Here is a 16759-nt window from a genome sequence, read left to right on the forward strand (position 1 = left end):
AGTCTTAAGACACCAAAATTGATTGTTGGCTTTCTAATATTAGAGATGCGTGTGTCGAACTTTATGAAATAACCTCCTTTTTATCTCATAATAAGTTATGTATTATTACATTATTTTATATCTTTCCGCATTTGTAATGAGAATAATTTTGCTCATTACCATCCAATTTATTAATATTAAGTTAGTTTAAATTTCAAGATATGTGTCGTGCAAATGAACGAATTTCAAACTTTAACCTCGTCCATTAATAATATGGAGAGTGGCAAGCACTATCACTACTTCAAAGTGGTGTAGAAAAATAAAATTATTTGTAAGTTGATACAAACACGACATAAGTATAAATAAAAAAACCGAAATACTGTCCGTAAATAAAAGTTACTTTTCCAAAATTGCATGGAGTCGTGGACCAATAACTATCTTTTGGGCCAAGCCTACGAAAGCAAAACCAAATGCTTTGTGTCCCCTTGCATCCCATCAGGATCCGAATTATAGGAATTGTAAGGATCTTCACATCTTATTCATTTATCATACATAATACAGTTAAAAATTATTTGATTTTTTTATTTATTTAAAATTAAATACAAATAGTACCTGACGAAAGATGATAATCCAACATACCATGAACAGTTAAGATGTAAAAATCCTTAAAATCCAGAACGAGAGAAGATCTCTTCCCTCTTTATACTTTACGTAAATCACATGCCATCTCTCCCATTCCACGACGTAGAGCACGTGTGCAAATATCGTTGGATCACCGCCCGATTTCTCTGTGCCGTGACGGTGATATAAGTAACGCTACCCGATGCGCTCCGCGTCTACCGCTGAGCCTATCCATCTCTCTCTCTCTCTCTCTCTTTCTCCTCTCGGAGCTCTATATTTTCTCGACGTCTCTCTCTCCTCCGATATTTTCTTGGGAAAATGGTTTGCGTTTCATATACTTCACTCTCTCTCTAGGGCTTCACTTGCTTGTATTATAATTTCAGTTATTATTATGATCCTCTGTAGTATAATTTGTGAAATCTTGGTGTTCGATATTTTTTAATTTGATTTTTTTTGCTTGACTGTGAGAAATTCGTGAAATTGGCGGGTAATTAGAAGTTGATGGTCGAATCGCATCCCTTTTGATTACCCGATCATGATTGATTCGATGAGTTTCTACAGTTGCTGGTGCATTTTAATTTTGATATTATATTTTTGCAATAAGTGCATGTTGTATATTTGGATTTTCTGTTTTGCAATCACAAAAGTATGAATTTTTGGACGCTAAATATGATGGTATTTGAGCCTGAATTTTACGTTTGGCCTTGAACTGGGATGTGATTAATTTTAAGTATGATTAACGTAGTGGCTAAAAATACTTAAGAAATGTAAGACTTTATTTAGCATTTTGTTCCACATTCGTCCGAACTTTTTTCCCTTTTGTTAGTGGTAACGGTGGTTAAATTCGAGGACCACCGTTACCACTAACAAAATGGATACAGAATGTCAGTGATTTATAAATTGTTTGATTTGTTGATTAGTTTGGTATTAGCAATGCGTGTTTTGTTTTCGGATGTTTGGGATGTTGTATTGCTGTGTGTTTTCGATTGGTCTGTAAATTCGAGGGATGGATACAAAATGGTTACGCTTGGTGAAACTTTTGGAAACTGCTACCGATGCTTGGTGGGTATGTGATGCATTTTGGTATCCATTGAATCTTTGTAGGCAAATGCAGCATCCGGGATGGCTGTGCATGGCGAATGCAAGCTAAAGTTTCTGGAATTGAAGGCGAGAAGAACTTACCGGTTCATAGTATACAAGATTGAGGAGAAACAAAATGGGGTTGTTGTGGAAAAGCTTGGTGAGCCAACTGACAGCTACGAGGATTTCTCTGCAAGCCTCCCTGCTAACGAGTGTCGATACGCTGTTTATGACTTTGATTACGTGACAGAGGAGAACTGCCAGAAGAGCCGGATTGTTTTCGTTGCTTGGTAAATACGTAAAGAGTTTAGAGTTCTAGGCTTTATAGACCTCATTGATTATATTCCGTATGTAAATATCATTTTAATGTTCCTTGGCTGTTGCACTCATCTAAGATTTATGCCTGAAGGTCCCCTGATACAGCGAAGGTGAGAAGCAAGATGATTTATGCGAGTTCGAAGGACAGGTTTAAGAGAGAGTTGGACGGAATTCAGGTAGAGTTGCAAGCTACTGATCCTACCGAAGTGGGTCTCGATGTTATTAGAAGCCGCGCTAATTGAATGTAAGGCATCAGCTATCCAACGGGGGGTCGTCTATACGATCTGGTTTTTCCGGTGACATGTTTATAGCCCTATGATTGTCAGTTTGGTTTTTTTATCGTACTTCGTCGATGACTCGACTTGTAATTGGTGGATTATTGGTACCTCTTGTGGATGGATATCACTTGTTGTCCTGCTTGCATCTTGTATTTCTTTTTTTCCTCTTTTTGTTGCCAAACACTTCACATATTGTGTTTTTTTTTTTTTTTTTTTTTTTTTTTGGGGGGGGGGGGGGGGCCGCGCGCGTGTGGGGGAAGATACTTTACACATTGTGTGGAAGGCTGGAAGCCCTGGCAAACACTTTGAAATGTCTTTAATTGTGTCTAAGAAAGAGTCAACATAATGCTGACAAAAGCCAAAAGTGGGGGAAAGTGGGTGGGTTCTTTTGCTCAACTTGTGAGAACTTCTCAGTGACTTGCCCGACTAGCATGTGACACTTTAACTTAAGTTTCTTTCTCAAAAGTGTTTCAAACTCGTTAATTTTAAACCTAACGAGAACCATTAACCTCTATTAGGGCATGTACTGTCTTGGACTGGACTACTTGTGGGAACAATGTTAGATTGTGTTGGCTTGGTGTAAGTCGGATGGACGTTGTTCTGTGTTTGCTGTAATGCCATATCAAGAATGGCATGGTCTAAGCAGAACATTGTACCGTGTTTGGTGTATAGCCAGACTAAGAAGCTGGACTAGCGTTGTCGTATGTTTGGTGTAATTTCAGACTAAAAAGCTGAACGATCAAAACAACATCGTCTAGGGATGTTTCATTTCCATTAGGCCTTGAACCATGCAACTGAGAAGCTTCCATAATATTATTTGTGCACCATGTTATAAATGTATAAACTTTAATAATATTATAGCTTAAGTTCATAACACGTCAAATCTTGTTTGTCCGCATATATTATAACACAGATTAGTAGCACAAACGTGATAGCGACAGTCGCACTAACCAGATATGGACTCAGCACCAAAGGAAATTCATATTCTTCAGTCCATTAAATATAGATAATGCTAAAGAACCATATTTAGATGCAGTCAAAATTTTCAATTAAAACTATGTTAAAGACTTAAGACTATAGTTTCAATAGAAGAAAGCACCCCCAAACATTCTAAACTCTCCAATTTCAACTAGCAAAGATCGAACATTTCGTCAACGTATAAACCAATGAAACCACCATCCATGATGCACATAAGGGTCTTCTCATCGAGACAATTTTCCGGCTAAGTATAGAGAGAGCTTCTCTCTCAGGTGAAATGCCGTATCGTCAGCAGCAGATTCACAAATTTGTTGCTGGTAACCAGGATCATGATGGCGGGACGATGGCATTTCATCTTGCACCTCATCCTCCATATCAATCACTATATTGTGCAGTATACAGCAAACAAGAATAATCCTCGGCAGCTTGTTCTTATCCGGCTTCCACATTACACCTTGAATTATCTTCCACATCTCTTTCAGCCTCACCAACGCCCTTTGCGCCACCATCTGTGTTGCAGAAATCCGCTTGTTGAACTCAGACTCATGCTCCCAGAGCCCTCTTCCCTTGTAAGGAGTGAGAAGCCACGGCAAGAGAGGAAAACCCGAATCTCCTACTATGTATTCTCTCACTTCTGTTCCTTCTGAGAGCACCAACTTCTCCCCGTTTAAACAATCTCCTTCTTCAGACATCTTGAAAAAACCTGAGCTTCGGAGGACAATGTCATCGCTCATACTTCCTGGCCATCCTGTAATTATGTTACGAAACCTCATGTCTGGATCAACGATTGCCTGCAAGATCATGCTGCAGTTTTTCTCACCATCGAGCCAGATATCATCTGATGAGTCAGCTGTAGGCAGAGTCATCGTGATGTGCGTGATGTCAATTGCGCCGCAACAATTTGGAAGGCCGCGGATTTTCTCAAACTTGGACTTTACCTCCTCCATTTCACCCTGCTCTTTAGGCCAGGAAAGATGGTGCAGCCCTCTTTCTTCCATTACTTCCACAAAACGCCAGGTTATGTGCGAGACAGTTGACTGGTTCATCCCAAAGCACTCGCCAATGCTGCATAATGAATCACCGGAGCTAAGCCTCCTAAGAGCAATAGCAACTTGGTCATTTAGACACAAAGGCTTGCCATTCGAGTAGCAGAAGGTTGAGGACCTGGCCATCATATCTTCCTTTACAAGTGAACAGATGTAGCTGAATGTCTTTCCCGAAAATTTGAAGAAAGATTCAAATTTCAATGTACCTTTAGATTTCGATTGACCTAGAAAGTAGAAAACAAAATACAACCATTTATCAATGTGAATTTTAGAACCTTTATGTCATTGTCCATGGCAGAACCAGAAGATCAGAAAACCTATGCAAATAGGATAGAATTCATCTAACCGCAAGAGTTAGCGAAGTAGTATAGTCTGAATAATCATCGAATGCAAGCAAAGCCGAAAATATACTTGAACTCCTTAACCACTGGAGAGAACTATGCTGTCATAATCACTATATTTCCTTCAAAAGCTAGATCATAAGACAGAAGACATTTCACATACAAAAGCTGGAAACTTAATCTTTCAGTGGTAGGTATATGGTATAATCAAATCACCAAAATCTTATGCCTTTCGGTTGCACAACGAGTAGGTGGACCTATGTTTCTTAACAAGAAAGACTGCAGACTCAAAAATCATGAATAAATGATAAAAATGTGCACACTTGTAGCCTAGACGCTCAACGGACACCAAAAAACAAAGTCAGATGACTTACTTTTTTTTTTTTTTTTTTTTTTTTTTTTAAATTCTTACTTGATCCCGAACTTATTTAGTGATAATCGCCTAATGGAATGGCCTTTAACTCCTATAACATGTTCTTCTCAAAGCTATTTTTCTTTCATTTTTAATGTTTAGGCTACCTACTCTATCCAAATAAGCATACAGACACTAGCATTTTGGACGACTGTTGCTCATCTTATGGTGAACAAACAAGCATTAGTTGTGTGGCTATGTACTTAATCTCTTCCACCTGAACAGACCAAGGTACCGTAGTGCTTCCCACAACTGATCCCCCTAAATGGTTGACATAGCAGAATAGAAGAATTATATGCTCATCACGAAAGCTATCTCGTATGAAATTGGAAAGACTTCATTAAGAAGTCTGCATTTTTTATTTCATGAGGAAAGCACATAGATGTCTGCACTTTTAAGGACATCGATTTGTATAGTTTTTTAACAAAGAAATCAGAACAATCAAAAGCTACTACGAGTTGACAGAACTTGAAACTAATAGATTAACCTCAGTGTATAGTCTAAGGAGCCCAATTTGTATCAGCATATCATCAGAAAAGACACTCTTCAACTAAGCTATGAAATTTTTGAAGCTAATCATGTCATCTGAGACCACTACACAACCAAAGCAAAACACTAGGTGCCTGATTGTTCTTCGTTTGCTATTGTTTACTCAGCCATTATACCTACAAGTGTTTTTCGGATCAGTCCACTCACTTTGTTTCAATTTTTTGCAGTACTGGTTTAGGCCAGTCCAAAAGGAAAAAATGTACTCTGAAGAGAATTATTATTGTTAACCACAAAAGTTCCAATAAGATTTAGGATCAAAAAATCAGTCCAGATACTTTACCAATCATAGTGATCCCCGCATCCAAACATATTCGAGTATTGTTCTTAGGCAGTAACACGACACTGGAATATCTAACACCAAGAGACCCCGATAAATATTAACTATATGTTAGGTAACTAAGTAAGGAGCGGTCGAGACACAAGCAGGTTATTCTGAATCTAATCTGGAGATCAGGTATGCTCACAATGAGGAACTGAGTTTAATGCACAAAAAAATGAAGAACATTCATAATACAATACCACATTCTAGTAACTGAGAACTAGATGCAGCCTGTTTTAAACAGTCAACACATACTTAGAACAAACTGCAGTCATTAACACTAACAGGATTGCCTAAGAGAAACATTAAAATAAGAAATCAACAAATGACCAATATCTTATCTATCAACGAGAATTACAAATAAGGAAATCGTTGACGAAGTTATTAATTGGCATCGTAAATTTAATGGAAGGAATAATGCATAAAACCTAAAACAATGTCCTCAGTAATCATCAAACTAGGAATGCTATGCTCTGAGAAACATCAACGAGTACACGAAACAAAAGCTCGATAACACGAATCAACAGAAGCTAAGAACTGTAAGATTGTAAGATATACCGCCAGAAATCAACTTGCAGATATGAATCACTAGTCACAACACACGTCCAATTTCTGAAAACTGCATTGAACCCAATTCCTAATATTGCATCAAAATACAAATAAATCATAAGAAATGCTCTCATAAACAACAAATCAAATATATCCAAACTATTTACAAATGAATATATTTAAAGACAACCCATTAAAACAAATTAACCAGCAAAACAACCAAAGTAAAAAGATATGCGAAAACACAGAAGCAGCAGCAGAGGAATATTTGTACCAGTAATTCTCTGAGAGAAGCCGTCCCACCAACATTCCAGGGGCTGCAATTCTGAAGCAGCTACCACATTCTGGTCAACCTTCTTCTTCTTCCTGGACCCTCTGATGGGTCCCATTTCAAAAACTCAAAAGCAACACCAACAAACTCCAAAGTGTTTGTCAGCCAAGAAAATCAAAGAATTAAGAATCCCACACAATTCAGAGAAAACCCATCAGCCAGAAACCTCAAATTTGAAGCCTGTGAGAGAAACAGAGATGATGAACAGAAAGAACATGATGTTTGTGTATGGGAGAAGATGGTTTGGCTTAAAGGGATGAAAGTTTGTAGCTTTGTGTATAAATACATGTGATATTTGCCGTATTAATGGTGTTAATTTTTATTTATTTATTTAAATTTGTTGGATTTCAAAGCATGCAGTGAGAACATATATAAGTTGAAGAAAAATACGTGAAGGAGAAGGTTGGAGATTGCAAGTGACGCGGGTTGGTTGCGAGCAGACAACGCAGCAAAGACAATGAATATATATTTACGTTTCTGGACATGAGATGAGACACTTCCGACTGCCTCTTTTTTTCGCTGTGTGTGTGTGTCCAGGTATTATATCTTTTTCCCTTTCACCAACAAAATAAGAAGAAAAAAAATGGTTGAAAGAAGCTTTTGCAATTATGAAAATTTTGGTGTATGGAAAATATTTAATAATTATATTTTCGAAAGGAAATTATAATGACGATTTTCAATTTGTTACCTTCAACAAAAATCTAAGATAGACTCCCGCCTTACTTTTTCCATCAACGTAACATGTCACTTGACTCTAGGTTCATTCAAAAAAGTTACATGCGCAGTGCACGTGACTTCTTTTCAAAGGAATCGACTAATTTTAATGTCTCAATAACACACAGTGTGCATGCCTCACTTAAAATGAATCAAAATTCATGTAACGGTTCAGACAATTTCTTTTCTTTTGGTTATCCAGATGATATTGGATGAGGGAGAATCGAACTTGAGACCTCAGGTGTAGAATGATGATCTTAAACAGCTAAGCGACAACCCCCTTTCACCAACAAAATAAGAAGAAGAAGAAGAAAAATTAAAGAGGTTAAAAGAAGGTTTTGCAATATAATTATGATAATTTTGGGTATGCAAAATCTTAATTATTAGATTTTCAAAAGAAGAACTACAGAGATGAATTTCAATTTGTTACCTTAAAGAAAAATTTGAGTAGGAGTTCGCCTCGGTTTTTCCGTCTTCAAAACATGTCACCTGACGCTAGGTCAGTTCAAAAAGTTATAGGTGCAGTTGACATGAATTCTATTTCTTTTACTGTCTTAGTAATACGAATTGCGCATGCCTCATTTAAAACGCATCAAATTTTTGTAGAAGTTCAAGCGGTCTCTTTCTTTCATTTTTTATTTATACAAGAGATATTAGAAGGAAAATTTAATTTGATTATGTTCTTAACCAACTGAGCAGCAAAATCCTTTGCCAAGCTGTTTCTTTCACCAAACAAAATAGCATAAACAAGAAGAAAAAGAGGTTAAATTTTTGCAATTATGATAAATTTTGGTGTATGGAAAATCTTAGTTATTAGTTTTTTTAAAAGAAATTTCAAACACAAATTTCAATTTATTACCTTAAAGAAATTTTTAGAAGAGACCCTGCCTCGATTTTTCAGTCTTCAAAACGTGTCTCCTGACATTAGGTTTGTACAAAAATTACATGTGCAGTGCACATGACTTCTTTTTAAAAGAATGAGCTGATTTTAATATCTTAATAAAGCGTAATGCGCATACTCTTAATCATTGAAGCAAAATCCCCTGCCAAGAGGTTTCTTTCTACATACAATCTTCTATTTTACCACCCTACCAATTGAGAATTTACATATTTTATATCATAAATAAAACAATTGTACATATATTAATAAATATACTCGTACTGATTTTATTAATCCATTAAACCAAATTAGATTTACTGTATTTTAGTTACTAGCTTTTAAAATAGTGGAAGAAAAAAATTGCATCCTGCAATATCCAGTTCCAAGCCCAGTCTCATTTTAAATATTTCGAATATAAGATCTCAAATGTATGAGTGAATAATAATTAGAGAAAAGTGTCTGACTTTGTTCAAGACCTCATATGCATGAGAGAGATCTGAACACGAGACCTCTTAATATAAGAGTAAAAATGCTCATAAAGCCAACCCACAATAAGTTCTTACTATTATTTGAGCTAAACACCTTCTCATTTACGATGTACACAATAACAAAGTTTTTGCTATATTGGAATGATTTATTTGTCAATAAAAACACTCAAACCCCTATAAATACATACTTCACATAATATTTTTTTTGCGTAATTAACCAAATTATATCCTTCATTTTATGTAATAAATTTTGATCATATACAAAAATTCCAAGTTGTGACAAAGATGATTCAAACGAGACATGTAAAGGAAACAATCGTCATGAAAAACGTGAGGTGCTATCAAAACGTCTGGCCGTAATGAGACTTGCGTTGTTGAATGAGCAGTTGGCAACTCATCATGTTTTGTTTTGCTTAATTTCTTGCTAAAAGTTAATTACTTTTAAAACAAGAAATAGGAAATATACAACACGTTGTTAAAAATTAATTTACAATGTTGAGTTTGTTCGAGAAGAAAAGTATGCGCATTGTAGACGGCTTCTCACTTCAAATAAAATTTTAATTTGTTACTTAAGAGAGGCGCTGGTAGATTTTTTTAATATTTGAATGTGTCAACCTAACACTAATCATTTTCAAACTTCTCTCCAAAAATAACATGTGCACTGCACGTGATCCATTTTCACCGTTACTTTTGGTCACTCTTATTATCTTCAATAACACGTAGTGCACATGCCTCATTAAAAATGAATCAAAACTCCTATTTTAAGTTCAGAAGGTCTCTCTCTTATTTATTTCGCTATCAATAGAAATCTTCTACTTTACACACTACCAATTGAGATTCACTTAGGGAATTGGTGTACGCATAACTTTTATTTTCTTCCAGACAAATGATTTTTATCATTTGAATCAAACATAACAAAGAAAAATTAAGGGGCATAAATAATAGTGACTAGAAATTGAAATAGTGGTAGCCAGTTATAAATCGTACTCGTCAAAGTAAATGGAACATACCCAACTCGCACGTTGTTCTTTTTTCGTTTGTCCCCCGCTTGGAGTGATACTTTGGAACCAAATCCGACGCTTTCTCCACCTCATTTAAATTACTTTCGAACACAAGATGGAGCTAGCATTGCACTAAAGTAAAAGACACGTTTGGTGGACAGGACTGGATCGGATGTCGTATTTCAGACAAGTTAGGTTAGGTTTGGAGTGGACACAATGTCGAGTATTGCCTAGTGTTTAGTTTTCAAGACTTAAGGATTCAAACACAAGACCTCGAATGCATGAATCAATATACTCATTATCACTTAACCGTTTGAACTACAAACCCCTTGTCACCTCGTCTTACATTTAGTTTTAACAAGAATCACCATGTGCTTTGACATGGAGAGGTCAAGCAAGTAACATAATCTGCCTTGTCAATAAGAAAGAAATATCTCAGTTTTACATATCTTTGCCTCAAACTAAGCTACATGGAGAAAACAAAATTTCCCAAAATTGGACTCACTAACAACTTTTGGCTTTTCAACAACCTACTCGAAAAGAGTACTATGTATGTTTATCCTAAACGTAATTAATAGGAAAAACTTAGGATACTGCCTGCAGGTGACATGCTTAACTTGCATTGGTTTGCTTCTTTGGACAAGCTGAAGAAATATGTCCCTTCTCACCGCATTCATAGCACGTCCTCCTCTTAATCTTACCAGTGCTCGCACTACTAGTATCAACTCCGGTGCCTGTAGTTGTATCATCTGGTGGCAAATCGGTGCTTCTTGTTGTAGTAACTGGTATCCAAGCGGTGCTTGTAGTTGTAGCTACTGGTATTAGACTGGTACTTGTAACTGTAGCTACTGGAATTGAATGGGTACTTGAAGGTGTAGTACCAGCCTTTGGACAAGCTGAAGAAAGATGACCCTTTTCACCACACTCATAGCACGTCCTCCTCTTAATCTTACCACTGATGTCACTCAACCCACCATTATCAGCTCCTGTAGCTGTAGCAACTGGTGTCGGATCGGTACTTGTGGTTTTAGCTACTGGTGTTGAATGGGTATTAAAAGCTGTTGTTGCAGACTTTGGACAAGCTGAAGAAAGATGACCCTTCTCACCACACTCGTAGCACGTCCTCCTCTTAATCTTACCGCTGGTGGCACTCAACCCACCATTATCAGCTCTTTTACCTGAATCTGTAGCAACTGGTGTCGGATCGGTACTTGCAGTTGTAGCTAGTGGTATTGAATGGGTACTTAATATTGTAGTTGCAGACTTTGAACAAGCCGAAGAAAGATGGCCCTTCTCACCACACTCATAGCACGTCCTCCTCTTAATCTTACTGGCACTCAACCCACTGTCATCAGCCCCTGTACCCAAAGTAGTATTTACGGGAATGGAATCAGTACACATAGCTGAAGCTACAGATGTTGAATGGGTACTTGGAGTTGTAAGTGCAGGAGTTGAAGGAGTCCCTGCTTTTTTCAGAGGAACTGCACAGCTTATCTTGACAGGTCTTCCACATACAACCTTCTGATCTAGCTTCAATGCCATCGTCACCGAGAGACTATCAGAGAAATTTACATGAGCGTAACCTCGAAATTCCCCTGTTTCCTTATCCATACCAAAATGTATAGATGATATCTTGCAATCCGAGAAAAGTTTCCTTAAATCATCCTCAGTAATATCCCATGACAAATTTCCAACATAGATTCTATTGTATCCCTCCACAATTTGGGGGGCAAAATCAGATACTTTATTTGGTTTATTGGGTCGAGTTGCCTTGTATGGCTGGATTTTCAGAAACAGTCCACCCCTGAGGTAATAAGAAGTTTCATTAGAATCATGTGATAACTGGAAAACCATCTTACAACAGCAAATAAAGAAACTACAGAAAACATTGTCGAAACTCACATTTCAGCTCCATCAAGAGCCAAGGCACGCTTAGCTGCTGCTTCTGTCTGTAAAAACATAAGCATGTTAAGATGAGACTACGATAAACCATCTTGTATATAGCATGACCTTAGATTTGGAAAGTATTCAGACTCTCAACATCCTCCTCATTTTGATTTCTAGCAATTTTTCAAAGTCAGGTCTATCTTTAAAGGAACACATTCATATTGAATGATGAATAACACTAATCATTGAAAAACAAAAGAATAGCATAAATTAATCAGAGGTTGTATGATATTGTTTATTCCTACCACAATTAAGTCGCTAACATCCACCATGCTGGAAGACATAAAATTGAAGCTAGGCAGATCAGGTACCAAGTGGTATATTGTGATTAACCTTTATGCCAATCATGGATTTGAGCAATTAGCCTATTGTGATTAACCAATGAACTCTTGCAAGGTATACTTATAGCTTCTTGAGGTTGAATAAGGCACATCAATTAGCGAAAGCAGAAGTTTAAGGAAGACATAATTTTAAAATCCACTACAGACAATCTGAATACTCGCATATCTCAAGTCCAAACTGGAGGAACCAGGAAGCAAACTATAACTTCCAAGATTTGTTCAAAAACATGTTGACCAGTGATATTTTAACATCCATTTATTGATACACAAAAATGACATTACGAAGTAGACTTTTCTAGTGGGGAAATCTTTGATTCATCAGGTTGTGAAGAGACTATCATTTCCAAATTACATTAGCAAGGACTGAAATACACAAATTTCTAATAAAAGTTCGAATGCGGAATTTAATTCACAATTTCTTACCTTAAAGCTAATAATAGCAATTCCTCTAAACTTCCCGCTGTCAGGAAACCTCAGACAATCAACTTCAGTTATCGTGCCGCAGCTTTCAAAGTAACTTCGAATATCATCCTCGGTCGAGTAATAAGGAATGCCTCCCACATAAACTTTTGTCGGAACATCCCCACTCGCTTGCCTAAACGAAACGAAACAACAAACAGAATGAGGCAAAAACTATAGAAAATTTCACACAGACAGCAGACACCTTCAATCCACATTTCCTCCCATAATACACTATCAATCAGACTCCTACTCAAAATCAGATATGCAAATATTCAAATTGAGCAAAAGGGTTTAGTCAAAAATCACCTATCAATGTTTATATCTGTTTCCTGGACAACTTGCTCTCCATTCCCAACCTCACCACCCTTCTTCTCTTCCTCGGTTTTCGCCCCAGTCTTTCTCTTCTTCTTCTTCGTTTTACTCTTCTTCTTTGGCTTCTTACTCTCCTTCTTCACAACCCCATTTTGCTCTGCACTCAAATCTCCATCTTTTTCCTCCTCATCATCTCTCTTCCTCTTCCTCTTCTTCTCCTCCTCCTTCTTCTTCTCAACCCCCATACCCTCTAAACCCACATCCCTTTTCCCTTCCTCCCCCTTGTTTCCTCCCAAATTACCACCACTGCCATTCACACTCACCACCTCTGGACCTCGCAAAGACAGGATCTTTCTTCGTTTTTCCCGCTTGGACAATCTGGGTTTCTGGGTTGCGGAGTCCAGAAGCACTTTCAGGGACCGGGGGGTCGATTTCGGGTCCGGATTTTCCGAGCCATCATTTGTCGGGTCGGTTTTAGGCTTCGCTACAGATTCAACTAACGATTGAGCTAGTTTTTCTCTTAGCTTTTGCTTCAGCTTTCTGTTAGACAAAACCATCTCTGCAACTCTTTCGAAAGTAATGGCTTTCACCGACTCTGAGGAGGAAGAAAGCGAAGAGGGGCCAAGCCGCCAAAAGCCTAGAGGCGTTGGCCTGAGGTTTCGGTTTGTAGTGAAAACGGAGGTAAACGTAGTCGATAGGCACGACGTCGTATTGAAGGTTAAAAGTAGTGATTTGGGCTTAAGCTTCAGATTTTGGGCCGGCTGATATGAGGCTTATATTGTGTTTGGGCTTAGGAAGGATTTTTGTAATCTTGAAATAAAAATTAATTTTGAACGTAGTCCCTTGTCTACTAAGGTAGTGTTTGTTACACCAAACTTTCTTAAACTGGACTAGCTTTAGGAACTAAACTGGACTGGCTTAGATTAGACTAAGGTAAACTAACTTAGTAAAGCATTTGGTGCAGTCTCGGACTAAAAAGCAGGATAATGAAAAACCATCACATTCATCACCCAAAAGACCAACAAAGCAATTCAGAACAAAAATCATACATTTTTTTTTTATGTAAAATTATAAAATTTTCATTTAATAAAGAATGATGTTAGGAGCTACACATATGATATGGGGTCATCGAATGAAGTACTACGTTGTGTATACAAAATGTATATGTACGTTTTATATGATTTCTCTTTGGCATACAAACTCAACTCAGGATCTTCTCCCTTCTTCCAGTAACTAGTGGACTGGTGCACTCGAGTCTGGACTCTCAATATCTGTTCTTCGCATATCGCATGCGAAGAGAGCTTAACCTCGTGGTCAAAGATAAGGGCACGCCAACATTCCTCTATGCACCCAGCATGTGGAAAATATACTTGAGGTGCCCACCCATCCAGCTGGTTTAAGAGAGGTAAGGACTGCTAGTAACAAATCGAAGTTGTGACAATTCCTACAAAACCTCCGGCGAAGACATCCTGCCAATGACTCAGTAATCATCACACGAGAGATTCCGACGAGAGCAGCACATAGTAATGGAAGAAATATAATGCAGAGCTTTGCGAAATGGCCTCTGTGATCAAACACTTTGATCTTCCCGAACAAATAACATGTAAGAAAACCAAGAACTGCAAATAAAACTGAAGTATTTTAACACAAGGAGTCAAACAACATTATTTTTTTTTTTACATTTATTTACATAAGTGGGATTAAATGAACAATTGTAAAAAGCAATTAAAATAGAATCGGAGGGATATGAACAGGAAAGTACAACAGACCAAAACAAACAACTGAACATAGTGCACCAGGCTACTGCCATGGCAGCCATTGCAGAGTCATTGCAAAGTAGATACATAGACAAACAATTAATGAATTTGGCTCCAAGTTTTTGAATTTTATTTATTAATAATTTACCAAAAACAACACCCAAACTCCAAAGCTATGCATCTGCATCTCAATTCTTTGTCCTTAATACTAGTTTTCTAATCAAAAGGCTTGCATCTGCATCCAAAGCCGAAGCACCACATGCTTGGACAATCAAAAGGCTTGCATCTGCATCCAAAGACAGCATGTGGTGCTCTTGGCACACAATTCTTTATCCTTAAAACTAATTTTCTAATCAAAGTATGCACCATAATTATCATTTTACTTTTCTCATAGAACACCTAATTATTACTGATATTAATATGAACAAATGTGCAGCCCCGTGCACCAGGCTACTGCCATTGCAGAGTATTGCAAAGTACAAAGACAAACAATTTGAACGACTCTATGCAATTCAGGGATCCATACCTTGTCAAAGTATTAATAACACGAGCGTGAAACTAAAATGCTATACATTCAAATTAACTGCAAAAGAAATGCCTGATATACATATTAGCACAAGAATTGATTATTTAGCATACCTCTCCACCTAAAAGAACAGAGTCAGATTGTTTGCAACCATCGACAATACCTTTTACAACCTAGAAAAAGGTAAAACAAACAAAAAACGTGAGTAAGCTTCAATTAGTGATATGTATTTACACAACCTAAGAAACTCAGGCACTGTGAGCTCTACCTTTTCAGCAAGATCAACATCGAGCCGGCTTGTAGCATAGTAATCAAGGAAAAATAACGGCTTAGCACCAGAAGTAACAATATCATTGACACTTATAACAACCTAAGAATCGAAACTGATTTAGAGCAGCAGTTTTCAACGACACATTGTGTACCACATGACAATTCATTCGAACAAAATTAGCATTACCAAATCAATACCAATGGTGTCGTGAATTCCAGATTCGAAAGCAAGCTTAAGCTTCGTCCCGACGCCATCCGTACCGGCAACGAACCACTTAGCCACTACTGATTTATGAAATTCAACCCAAATCAAAACACCCAAAACCACAAAATTCAAGAAAACTAATATTATCTACAAAAAGGACCATCTTTGATGTAAAAATTCCAAATTTTCACAGTTTTCAAACCCAAAACAACGAATTGATGAAAATCCAGTAATAATTTAACGATCTGGAAACAAAATCAAAGAAATAAATCGTCAGATTTGAAATTTTGTTAGGTACTCAAGGCCAAGAGAAGAGCCCAACCCCAAAGACTAGTCTAATAGGTGGGAGGACCCCAAGAACTTAAGAACCCCTACACCCCCATAAGTGTAGTCGATGTGGGGTCATAACATTACACCACCCTTCGGAAGCCAACGCCTACGATGGCCCTTACTTTGGTGGCTTTCACTCTTAACGGTGGCACACCCTTTGGTCGTCCCGTTAAGGTAGCCATTTCCAGGTGGCCCCCTCCGCCGCGTCGGGAACTTAAGCTCTGATACCAATGTTAGGTACTCAAGTCCAAGGGAAGAGCCCAACCAAAAAGACTAGTTCAATAAGTGGGAGGACCCCAAGAACTTCAGAACCCCTACACCCCCATAAGTGTAGTCGATGTGGGATCATAACATTACACCACCCTTCAGTCTTAATGGTGGCGCACCCTTTGGTCGTCCCGTTAAGGTAGCCCTTTGTAGGTTGCCCCCTCTGCCGCATTGGAAACCTAGGCTCTAATACCAATGTTAGGTACTCAAGCCCAAGGGAAGAGCCCAACCCAAAAGACTAATCCAATAGGTGGGAGGACCCCAATGACTTAAGAACCCCTACACCCCCATAAGTGTAGTCGATGTGGGATCATAACAAATTTACCAGTCCAGGAGTAGATGATGACAAGCAAGAGATGAAGGCGACCAGTACGAGGATGACGAAGCAGGAAGAGGAGCGAGCTGACGAGGACGAGTGATGACTCTCTTTAGACGACGGGCTTAGGCAGTCCCGTGGT

The 16759-nt window shown here is 37.9% G+C and overlaps 3 protein-coding genes and 1 long non-coding RNA gene across 5 annotated transcripts; 1 reads left to right on the forward strand and 3 right to left on the reverse strand.

Annotated features, from left to right (window-relative positions):
• Positions 1-730: 730 nt before the first annotated feature.
• LOC103948379 (actin-depolymerizing factor 1) lies at positions 731-2421 on the forward strand. The gene is made up of 3 exons (XM_009359402.3): positions 731-921; positions 1705-1970; positions 2090-2421. The coding sequence occupies exons 1-3, from the start codon at positions 919-921 to the stop codon at positions 2238-2240; spliced, it is 420 nt and encodes a 139-aa protein (XP_009357677.2). The 5' UTR covers positions 731-918; the 3' UTR covers positions 2241-2421.
• An 842-nt stretch (positions 2422-3263) lies between these two features.
• Positions 3264-7321, reverse strand: LOC103948378 (protein ALP1-like). 2 transcript variants are annotated; one of them, XM_048565061.1, is made up of 3 exons: positions 7192-7311; positions 6745-6981; positions 3264-4524 (listed from the first exon to the last, which is right to left on the reverse strand). In XM_048565061.1, exons 2-3 carry the CDS (start codon positions 6857-6859, stop codon positions 3479-3481), a joined length of 1161 nt encoding a protein of 386 aa, XP_048421018.1. In that variant the 5' UTR covers positions 6860-6981; positions 7192-7311; the 3' UTR covers positions 3264-3478. The 2 variants fall into 2 exon arrangements, with proteins under 2 accessions (XP_048421018.1, XP_009357674.2); XM_009359399.3 differs by having other exon boundaries at positions 6745-7321.
• Positions 7322-10279: 2958 nt separating this feature from the next.
• On the reverse strand, positions 10280-13620 carry LOC103948377 (phragmoplastin interacting protein 1). Its single transcript, XM_009359398.3, has 4 exons — positions 12941-13620; positions 12596-12767; positions 11787-11833; positions 10280-11688 (listed from the first exon to the last, which is right to left on the reverse strand). The coding sequence occupies exons 1-4, from the start codon at positions 13501-13503 to the stop codon at positions 10497-10499; spliced, it is 1974 nt and encodes a 657-aa protein (XP_009357673.2). The 5' UTR covers positions 13504-13620; the 3' UTR covers positions 10280-10496.
• Positions 13621-14008: 388 nt separating this feature from the next.
• Positions 14009-16381, reverse strand: LOC103948461. The gene is made up of 3 exons (XR_007251294.1): positions 15498-16381; positions 15343-15402; positions 14009-14565 (listed from the first exon to the last, which is right to left on the reverse strand). It is a non-coding gene; the product is annotated as an uncharacterized LOC103948461 (long non-coding RNA).
• Positions 16382-16759: the final 378 nt, after the last annotated feature.

The sequence above is a fragment of a genome, unplaced genomic scaffold, assembly GCF_019419815.1.
Source record: "Pyrus x bretschneideri cultivar Hongxiangsu unplaced genomic scaffold, Pyrus_bretschneideri_v1 Contig4, whole genome shotgun sequence".
Classification (NCBI taxonomy): domain Eukaryota; kingdom Viridiplantae; phylum Streptophyta; class Magnoliopsida; order Rosales; family Rosaceae; genus Pyrus; species Pyrus x bretschneideri.